The sequence below is a fragment of the Seriola lalandi genome, unplaced genomic scaffold, assembly GCF_002814215.2.
Source record: "Seriola lalandi dorsalis isolate HSWRI2012SDOR001 ecotype SW California unplaced genomic scaffold, Sedor1 jcf7180002054682, whole genome shotgun sequence".
Classification (NCBI taxonomy): Eukaryota; Metazoa; Chordata; class Actinopteri; order Carangiformes; family Carangidae; genus Seriola; species Seriola lalandi.
The window spans coordinates 1,538,345-1,549,519 of record NW_019525235.1 but is presented as its reverse complement, the minus strand read 5'-3'; the positions used below and the strand labels follow the sequence as shown (position 1 = coordinate 1,549,519).

The 11,175-nt window shown below is 41.0% G+C and overlaps 1 protein-coding gene across 1 annotated transcript; it reads right to left on the bottom strand.

The window, feature by feature from the left end:
* Nucleotides 1-3,306: 3,306 nt before the first annotated feature.
* On the bottom strand, nucleotides 3,307-9,010 carry fbxl22 (F-box and leucine-rich repeat protein 22). Its single transcript, XM_023422443.2, has 2 exons — nucleotides 8,503-9,010; nucleotides 3,307-4,972 (listed from the first exon to the last, which is right to left on the bottom strand). Exons 1-2 carry the CDS (start codon nucleotides 8,967-8,969, stop codon nucleotides 4,621-4,623), a joined length of 819 nt encoding a protein of 272 aa, XP_023278211.1. The 5' UTR covers nucleotides 8,970-9,010; the 3' UTR covers nucleotides 3,307-4,620.
* Between the last annotated feature and the right edge of the window lie 2,165 nt (nucleotides 9,011-11,175).

Below are 11,175 nucleotides of genomic sequence, written 5' to 3'. Positions count from 1 at the left end.
GCCCACTCTGCCTGGAGCGAGCCGCTTGAGGCTACACTATCTGCTACCAGCATAAGACAGCTGGGTCTCCCACCAAACTATCAGAGGTTGTGTTGCATTGTGGGTAATGTAGGTGCCAGGGTTTGACCAGGAAGAAAATACATGAAAATAAAATGGTGCTTCTGCTGCATCAATTTTGATCCTTGAAAAAAAAAAAAAAACGGTCCATCATGAGTCTGATAATGTTAGATAGCAGATCAATGCAAAATCGTCTGGGTTGAAAAATAGTGAACCGCTAATGACACACAGTTGCTGTAAAGCTGCTGAAAACCACAGTCAATGCACAGGATCATTTCCACCAGTTTAACATTCCTGTACAGGTTACAGCGATAGCGTTTAGAAGTCTTTTGGTGAAAGCTGAGGAACTAAAATAAACATTATCATTGGGTGGCAAAGGAGTTAAGAGAGCCAACTTTCCAAAAGACGTCATATGGAAATCTGCAGCCTCTCTGGAATTTTGATTGTTTTTCACTGTTTCTTTTGATATGCTCCTGTCACCTGCCAGGAACCTGGTTTAGCATAATACATTTCTAAAATACAAATTACACTCACAAATAAATTATTAAAAGATAGACTTCTGTCTTTTGTGATTCACATTCAAACGTAATAAGCATCTATCTTCCTAACTACATGCAAAAAAATGCCACATCATTTACATTAACGGTCTCTTGTCTCTCCATGTGATGCCACTTGTTGAGAGGAGAGCAGCTAATTAAAATGATTAGAGAGGTAGCTGTTCCCCTCGGCTCAAATTTCTTTTAATGAAATTTGTTATTCTAATGGAGCCAACTTAATCAGTCCCTTGGAATTAGCCTTTTTATGGATTTTCTGTCAGAACCACAGAATTTAAATCTTGCTGTTCATTTAGTTCAGATGTGTCGTACCATGTGATGGCCCGTCTGTTCTTGCAGGTTGGTTGTTTGGTCAGGTAACTAAGTGCATTTATTCATGTCCTGTATTAACGCACAATTTTGGAGGCACTTGTACTTCACATTTTTTCTGCTTTGTACCCAATTACTACTTTTCACAGACATACATTGTACCTTTTACTCCATCATATGTATTTGACAGCTACAGCTAAATCAATTTAACTTTAACTTAACTTAAGATGAGTTCATGCTTTTACAAACAAAAGATAAGATGAGTTTATAAAAGTCACATTTTTACAGATTATACCCCCAAACATGTACGGAAGAGTTCAAATTAGCTCCTCCTCAATCAGCTGCAACACCAAAATGCTGCTCATAAATCCGATCAAATATTTACTTGTGTATCATTGTTAGCTCTCAACTTTTGGTTTTGGCACCTTTACTTTCATGAAGCATTTGAATACTTCCTCCACCACTCATGATGTCCCTTTTCCAGTTTGGTGGATTATTTGGCTGAAGTATTAATGGAAAGCTCATCAGCAAACAAGCAGATTGCTCATTCAAAAAAATTTTGTGTGGTGGAGTGGTAGAGTTACATAAGAGAGGACGGAAAGGTGAAAACTGGCAATGAGATGTCTGGCTGAAACACTTCCTGGGGCCGCTCAAACAAAACTGTTCTCTTCTTCTTTTTTTAAAGTGTATTTTCTGAAAGCAGTGTCATAAAGATAAAAGGTTTCATCTTGATTGATGCTTCAACCAGAGAGCTGAAGTTGGAACAATATTCAACTTATGCACTTTTGAACATGAAACCTGCTGCTCTCATAAAGGGAGGATATAATTGCAAAGTGTGGTCTGTTTGAAGGCATAGTTATCCCCAACCCCCAAACCCAGTCTGCTCCACCTCAGGGAAGGTTGCTTAAACAAGTTTTAGGTCCTTAACACTCCAAAGTGGAGACAGACGCATGTGGGGGTCCACATTTGATCTTGGAGGATTTATATTACACCACTTCTTACATGAGCAATCCTTTTTTACAACTAAACAACTAAATGAGGCCAACACAAAATCACGATTCCGCTGAATGTACCAGCACAGATCCAATAAAAGAACATTTGCATTACATGAAGTGTTTGAGATTTCAATGACATATACTGTGAATATCCTTATTATGTATTTATGAGCTTGCGGAAAACTTTAAATATCAAATCATTCACACAGAAAATGCTTGTTCAGCTCAGAGTGTGTCTTTCTATTCAACATAGCCGCTCTTTTCAAACACAAGCTGGCTTTTTGTTCGTTAGTACGAATCATTACTTCTCCCTGGATTCCATCAGAGTGAAGGCTGTGCTTGGATACTTTATTCACAATGCAGATATAATGAAGGAGCCGCATAAAGGAGGAGGAGTCATACAATGTTATACACATCAGTACTGTTGTGGTAACAAAAAGGACTGCAGCTGCCTCACATTGAATGGCTTGCACAGCAAAACGCAGTGCTTTTAAGGACACGCATCTGGGCAACAGGTTTGACAAGATTGTCTTCTTTTGAAATCAGAGGAGCAAAAAAAAAAAAAAAAAAAAAAAACCCTGCCCCTACAAGAAACAAGCAGAGCAGTGACACTTTGAAAACGTTGCATTGTTACATGTCTCGCACTTGGTCTTGTGGTGGAGTTCTGTAGGCAGCCGGATGTGCCTCAGGTGGCTCCACACCTGGAACTCATAACTCTTAATGGTCTATCCCAGCAGGCACTTTGCTATTAAGGCATGTCTCTTGATGGTAAATGATATAGCATTTGCTTCCTGGCCTTCAAACAGTGAGCCTCTGTCTCAGTGCAATAGCAGAGTTATATTTATCTAGTTGGTTTGGGGCTTCCTTTGTTGGAAAAACCACACGTTATTTTATATTAAAACTGTACATGCTGTATTATCCTCACCCACGCTCGGGGGATTTCTTTTGCCACCACTATATATATGAAGTATAATAGGGGTCCCACGTGCTTAGAGAGAGCTATCATGAGGACAAAATGATCTCGTATCTCATTTGAATGTGTTCTGACTTTTATCAACTCAATATGCAAAGATGTGGTTTTTACTGGAAAGAAAATAAAATTACTCGTTGCTGTGCTCTTGATGCTCGTCTAATGACTTAAAAGCCAAGTGAAATTTTAAAAATTTATCCTAAAACATTTTGTATAATGAAGCTGAGAGAAAATTTACAATCATCAGTGCTATAGTTCGGCAATAATACCTCAATATAGATATATTTCAATTGGTATATTCAGATAATATTTAGCCTCAGTAGTGATTCTACATGGAGTCATAATCATTTATATATAAATTTATATGAAATATATAAATGTCTGTTTTTGATTCATAGCAACAAACTAACACCAGGAAGTGTCATTTTTTTTGTTTTGTTTTTTTTATTTTATGAAGCTGAAAACTGTAACAGGTCTGATTTCTGTAGGTTCATCACTATGGAGATTTACATTTACATTCAGAAAATTGTCTATTATTTTTGTCCATCTCAAATTTGAATTAGAAGTATTGAAAAAAAACAACAATACAAACAGTAAGTAAACAAACAAACAAACACAGTTTTGTGAACTTTCTTGAACAGCAAAATGAAACGGGCAATTTGCTAAATACAGTATTATATCATAAAAGCACATGTCCTGGTAGGATGGGGGACAAAGCTTATTAAGTTGACCTTTTGTGACAATGTATGGTTATTCTTTAGAGATGCAGTCATTGGACAGGCATGGTAGCGCCCCAGCAGCCTGCAATAAAATTGTCACATGGCATTTATAGACAGACACACTCCACTAATCAACCTACTTTCATGTGTCTCACAGTCTTATATAACATGATTCCAATCACAGCTCAGGCGCAGGGCCACTTCGCCCTAGGAGAACCCTTCCTCCCAGCGCTGACATGTCTTAGAGTGACAGACACAGAGCACAGTGCAACCATGCGACTTCTGTTCTTTTGTACCATGTAGGTGGACATAACTTGCTCGAGGGAGGTGATGTTTTAATTAAACTAGCATGTGCTGTTAAAGGAATAGTTTGTCTTTTTTGGGGGGAATTATGCTTATTCACTTTCTTGCTGAGAGTTATTTGAGGTGATTGATACCTCCTTAACATCTCCATGAAACAGCAAACAAAGAAGATATAAATTTTATGTTAAATAGTGAATTAGAGGTGGTGCTGGGTGACTTATTTATTTTTACTTTTGCATACTGCCAGGTTAGCTGTTTCCCTGTTTTCCGGTCTTTGTGCTAAACTAAGTGGCTGTTGGCAACATCTTCATATTAACTGCACATTTACTGCTATAGGCTTCGATCTTCTCATCTAACTAAATAAGAAAGTGAATAAGCACATTTCCCACAATGACAAATATAAATCATATAATTGCAGCATTTCAATGTTTATTGATTAACATTTACCAATGAGGCCACCTGTGTATATAAGACTTTATTGTAAGTGTGTGTGTGGAAGTCTCCCTGATTAAAATAACATGGAATAGAGACAGCTTGAAAGGCACATAAGGAAGATTCATATTCAGCACATGTTGTATAAAAAGATATCAAAAGGGTGCAAAAAACACTTCTATTAAATATAAATACAAAACAGAACAAACACAGACAAGTCCTTAAATCACATCTTTTTTTCCCCCCTTGTGGTCCACGTGAAAGCAAGTGAAGCATTTCCCTCAGGAGAACTGCAGGACTTTCTGCAGCGTCCTCCTGAGCGGCACCCTCTCCTCGGGCTTGCTGTCAGGGATCATATCAGCGCTCCTCTCTGCACTCAGCTGGATCCCCGGCCTGTTCCCCCTGACAGCCTGCAGCCCCGCCTGAGTGACGTTCCTGCAAAAGTCCACCTTGACCTCCTCCAGACCGTTTCCATGAGCCACCACACCTTCCCGCAGGCTGCAGTCGGTGATGCGGACGCAGTTCTCCAGGCGGAGGCGGCGCAGCTTCCTGCAGCTCTGCAGCACGGAGATCACATCCTGATCGGTGATGTGTCCACAGCCAGACAGGGTTATCTGGAGCAGGTTGGGACACCTACGTGCACAGACAGTGGCAGTGACGTTATTAGCCAATGACAGGTTTCCACACACGTGATTAGAGTACAACTTGTACCTAAGACCTGTTTTGAGTCATCTTTACTCATCACGCTTGGGGACATATATTATAGGGCATGATGAGTTTGTTTGGAGAAGGACTAGTGTTGAGTAAGCAATGCTGTTTGGCGTGTGTGAAGATGAATACTCTTCAGATCTCTTGGATAGAATCAAATAACAGAGGCAAACATACAGTATACTGTAGATCACGGGGTCAGCCATAGGTGAATTACATATAACCACCACCACTGAGAGGCAGCAACATGATATTTTTAACTACAGGGTGGTTCAACACCCAGAGCAAGCTATCTTTTCTTTACACTGTGTCCCACTGGGCTTATGTGTTTCCGTCCTTTAACAAGCTTTTGTGAATAAATAGAGTATGTTGCTATTGCACAGAACAATTACAGGATGTTTGATGAATGACAGCATGGTAAAAAAAAAAAAATTCTCATGCTACATTTTGCAGGAATTACTTCTACAAATGAATGTTGCTGTGAAAATGCATGTGCTACTGCATGTCTCCACCCAGTATCAGGAGTGCACTGCAACCTACTGGCAGGCTGGCGGCACAGAGCTGGCACGACAGACACTCTGATGGCTACGGACCGGGGATGTCATTCACGTTCACTGACGCAGATTACATAAAGACTTACATAATCTTACCACTTTACCACATGTGAGCCAAACATATTCCAGTTGCCTGCAAGTGTTGAGGCTGCTGCCCCAGTAACCTCTGAACATGGGATAGCATAGTCAATCCACGTGCCCCGTCTCATTGTTGCACGGAGAGTGGGCGGGGGACAGCCAATGTGGGGGTTTTTTATCAGCGGATGTGACTGCACAGTATTGACATTAACCAAAGAAACAAGGAGGAGGTAGAGCAGAGTAATGACAAGAGCTCAAAGCTGGTGGCATTTAGAGATTCAGGTGCTCTCTGATAACTAGTGTGCCTCAGAACTGAAGGCACAGGTTGGTGGTAAACATGATAGGTATACAAACTTCACGTTGTTACATAATCCACCCTCTCTGCGTCCCCTCACTTTGCACAGATTTTCATGAGTGTTGTTGATGTTGTTGTTTTTCGCACAAACGCATGTAATTATCTCCAGGCCACCTTGTCTCAATCTATCCTCTTCAAATTCCCTTGCCTTATTTTTTCTTTGTACTGCCCGTTGACAACTTCTATCTATACTGTACGTCGCAGAAATGTCTGCGTGTGTTTTCTTGTTTCCATTAAAGTTTGAGACATGATGTATTCCCCATTAAAACACACAACATAGAGGCCAGTCGGGTCTGAGCTGAGCAGAAGCAGAGCACCACACCACCAACCTGTAATCATCTCTCTAATGACCTCTTTGGTTTCCTGATGGTTATTCTGTCTGGTCAAATTATCCAGTGAACTTGAAAAGGAACTGAGACATATATTTAACATTCCCCTCCCTTACTCTGTTAAGTGGAAGGGTTCCTTTCAAACATGCTAAATAGATTTTGTAAGTCTTTTACTATCTAAATTCAGTAGTGAATATTTTCAAGCAGCTGTCAGCTGAAACTGTGGGCACTTTGTGAGCAGAAGTCTTAACTCATAACCTAAATAGTCACTCAAGATGTGCTTGCAGTCTAAGAGAACGCATCAATTTATTCGATTGGTGCTCATCTTGAAATTAAACTACTCAGAAAGATTTAACCATAAAAGCCAAAGCTTCTTGTGCCACCCACTGTGCAACCTACACTACATGGCATGCTTAGCATGTTAATTCATGTTGCATAACTCTAATGCTGTGATCTCAAGATCAAAATCAAAATCAAATAACTGCGTCCTTGATAACTGATTTACTGTAGTCGTCTTGTACTCAAGGCTCATTACAATGGAAACTGAACTAAAAAGCGGACCGCCGACATGCGATGTTTTAAAGTTTTTTCCATGAAGATAAAAGAAAAAAAAAAAAAAAAGACTGACATGAGCTTGGCGTCAGAGTTTGCGTGGAGTCTTATCCAGGAAGAGGCAGGCAGAGACAGATGCACATGTTCATTCCTCTGACAGCAACAAAGAGCCAATTGTAGGCTCCACCTGCCTGCGTAAATCTCCAGTCTGCAGCTGACTGGGAGGGTCTGCAGCCAAATCACTCTTTATCACCCCCACAGCTTGTCCGTGTCCCCTCCCACTTTGTCACGTGCACTTGCTTTTTTTCTCCCTCAGACTATTTGGGAGGCTTTATCAGTATGCAGTGAGTGTGCCTTGAGCCCGTTGAGATACAGGACCCAGACAAAGTAGGTGGTTCTACTTTCGACTGGTCTCGCAGCTCGCATGTCTTGCGTCTCAAATTTCACAATACAGGAAATCCTCACAGGGTCATACGCTGAGCGCATGAGCCAGCCCCTCTTCCCTCCTCTTCTCCCAGCCAGCTGCGGTGGCCTGGCTCCCTCACATCAACGGTTATTACTGGCTACCTCGAAAAAATTATCCAGAGACCTCATTACGCCTCTCCAGGCTGACTCCTGCTTGCAGCCAGCCACGCACACAAGGCCAAAAGCCAATAAAGCTACGTTTCAGAGACCTATCAAATCCAACTGTCACATCATTCAATAAATATAATTTGATATCTGACCACAGTTATGTTAGTTAATAGAATCAGGCTTGTGTCCCACAGATGTGTCATTTTTCTGTTTCTATAGCCAGCTCCGGATACACCATCTGTTTCTAATGATTTTCCTGCCTGCTGCCTACAGCTAAACATGGCAGTTTCAGTAAGCCATGTGCCTCTAAATGAAAATTATTTTGTTCCTTGTGGTGGGTGTGAACGACCCTGAAAAACACATAAATTGCGTGATCATGCATCCGACCTAAAAAATTTTTTTTTTTTCGAGACAAAATTTTAAATGTTCATGTGTAGCACAAAACAGTGAAACCACAGGCTCCTGAAAGTATTTTCGCATTGCCATGTGAAAAGCAGCTACAAGGACTGACAACATGACAGGATCACCTTACAATGAAGCGTAACCCCCCCAAAAAGCCACTCATGTTCAGTTTTAATGGAGGATGTGTTAGAGTGATGTTAATTCAGCTCTACGGTCACATTTGAGACCAAGCTAGGGGGGTCACAAGATAACTCAGAGAGCTCACAAGAGAACCAATAAGATTAAATCAGAAAATGCATGTTTTGCTTATTTTTTCTGACCTATTTTTACACCTTTTTTTGATGTGAATCACAGGATAATTTTATTGCTGAATGTGATTCAAACACAGTAAAATAAATCACTCTTTGGTTGGAGTAGTCACAACCTGCAGGCACAGGTTATGACAGGTTTCAAATAGACGTCACTCTGTTAAAGGGGTCACAAGCCTAAAACTCACTAGTGCCACCCTCTGTTGTATTTTGTTGCTGACTATTAGAAAAATGATTTTGTCGGTTGTTTGTCAGTAGTTAAAATACATGACAAAGCAGGGGAGAACCACACACAGGCACTTACATGTGGCAGACATGGGCCAGGAAAGTGCTGACCAGGCTCTCGTGTTTGCTGCAGATGTCCTTCTGAAACGAACTCTTCAGCCAGTCCTCAATGTTGCACACTTGCAGGACCCGGCTGGAGTACCAGCAAATAGTCAAGTAACGCAGTGAGGGTCCCAGCACAAAGTTGTCTCTCCTCAGTTGACACGGGGAGCTGAAGTGGAGTAGATTCCAGAGGCGGGGGTCCAGGAAGACCTCGCGCAGCTGCTGACAGGTAAAGGACAAACTCCTCCGGCTGTCCTTGTCCAAGAAGGAGAAGAGGTGGAGGAGACACTCACGGTTGAGCTGGGTGAGGTGCATGGTGAGCCGTCCCAGGACAGAAAGAGGGGCCTCGTCCCCGGGGCAGCGATAGGCCTGCTGGCAAGCAGCAACAATGAGCCTACAGCCTGTGTTGTGTGGCCTAGATACATGATGCCTTCTCAGGCACATGCTGGAGGCCTGCACATATAAGGCTGTGGAGTGCGGGCTATTTTGGGAAGACAACTGCCGGTGCAGTCAAAGATGGAAGTGTTTGAGCCATACGCTCCCTTTCCATCTGTCATGGCTCGCAACAGGCAGCAAGCAGTGGACTGAGCCAGATGTTTACACTGCCCTGGCCTAATTCTCAGATACAGATAGACAGACTGACACGTAAAAAGAGAAACACCTCCAAAATGCACTGTAATATAATAACCCTGCAACTGCGACGAATGCTCCTCTAGTTAAAATGTGCAGCTGTTGTTGAGACATTTAATCCCCTCCGAAATGTTTTGTTGTTCCTTCACAGTGATGTTTAACCTTCAGTGTGCAGTGATGTACGAGTTGGACACCACAAGGCTGTTTTCACATTCAACATTTTTTCAACGAGGGAGAAGGAATAGATGTCATTTTTTTAAGGAGGCAATTAAACATTTTTGTTGAAAAACCCACGTCAGCATTATCTAAAGACGAGTCTTCAAACCTGTCAGGAGGGAATGTTTATGTTTTAATTCTGTCATGTTTAAAGATGCACCGTAGGTGCTGGAAAAAAATTAAAGATACTTTTGTCCACGTGATGTTGGGTGGAGCAAAACACAACACAAATTACTTAGTGGAATTAGTTTTTACAAAGGTAGCCTTTACAGTAGCAGACACCTATTGCACTGTATTATATGAATGCTTAACAACACGATTTTAATGACCCATTTTTATGACCACAGAACCTTCCTTTGTTATATTCACAATAATGACAGAGCCATTATAATTTCAACCTCACCTAAACCTGGCACACCCTTCATGTGAGTGAAAGTCACGAGCACAAACAGTGTTACGTAGGACTTTGCCTCAAGGAACACGGTGAACTATGACTCAGTGTGTGCCTGAAATTGCTCAATTGGAGCGCAGAGGACATACTGAGATGGCAAAAGGAAAAATACCATTATATCTATGTCATCACTCCACGGTACATTGCTAGCTACACTCTGTTCCACTAGTTATCACCAACCTCTGAAAAATAACCCAAAAAAACAGGGACACTGGGAAATGCCACTGTTGGGAAGCTGAATTCAGCCTGTACTGTGACTCACCGTGTCATAATGTCCTTTACCAGACCTCTGATCTAACAAACTAGCACACACACACAATGCAATGTGAGCTCATTATTAGCAGCTGTGATCTAGCCTTTGAGAGGATAAGAAAAAGGAGGGAAAAAAGGCTACTTGTGTCATTAATGGGGACAGAGTAGCGAGCCCACAGCCACCTGTGAGCAGGCGAGGAAGAGCAGCTGTTCATCAACATACAGGAGCGCTTGTTTCTGCCTGAGCGAGAAGGCTGGCTGGCTGGCACGTGTCCCGAGGGGAGCTCTTATGAATGTGCGTGTGTGTGTGTGTGTGGGTGGAGATGTTCACTAGAGGGAAGGAAAAAAAACAACAAAAAAAATGGCATGCTAAAAAAAAAAAAAAAAAAAATTGCAGTCTCTCCTCTAAGGTCATACTTGAACATATCAAAAGTTGTTTTCCATTACAAGCCATAATAAGGGTGTTGGGCATATAAAATACCTTCCTGTGTGCATGTCCCCAGCCAACAAAATCACATTACATCATAGGTAAACAAGTCAATATATGAACACTTTATGTTTACATTTGAAAAATTGTAATTGTAGTCTATATTTATTTAGATATTTGATATTAAACTTTTTCTAAGAACATAAAAATGTATAAAAAATATAACATCCAGCAACAGAATATGCTGGACAAATTATAGGTAAACATAGTAAAAAAATTTTTGGGGAGTTTGAAGGCAGCAACTATAGATTGTTTTCATTACTGATAAATCATTTGGTCTAGATATCACTATAAAATGGTGAAAGATGGGACACAATTAGTCCAAGATGAGGTCTTCAAATCACTTTCTGTCCAAAAAAAATCAAAGATATCAGTTTACTATAATGCCAGAAGAGGAAACGCAACAAAATCTCACATTTGAAAAGCAAGAATTTAAATAATTAATCTGTTGCAGATTAATATTTTGTCAATTGACCAATTGTGTCAACTCTGCCCGGACTGTCTGTCCTGGAGTTTTATTTTTCATCTTCCCAACACTGCAAACTTACGTCTGTGAACACAAATTAATTGTATAACAGCTCATGAAGCATCAGTATCGTTCAACTGTGGTTTAA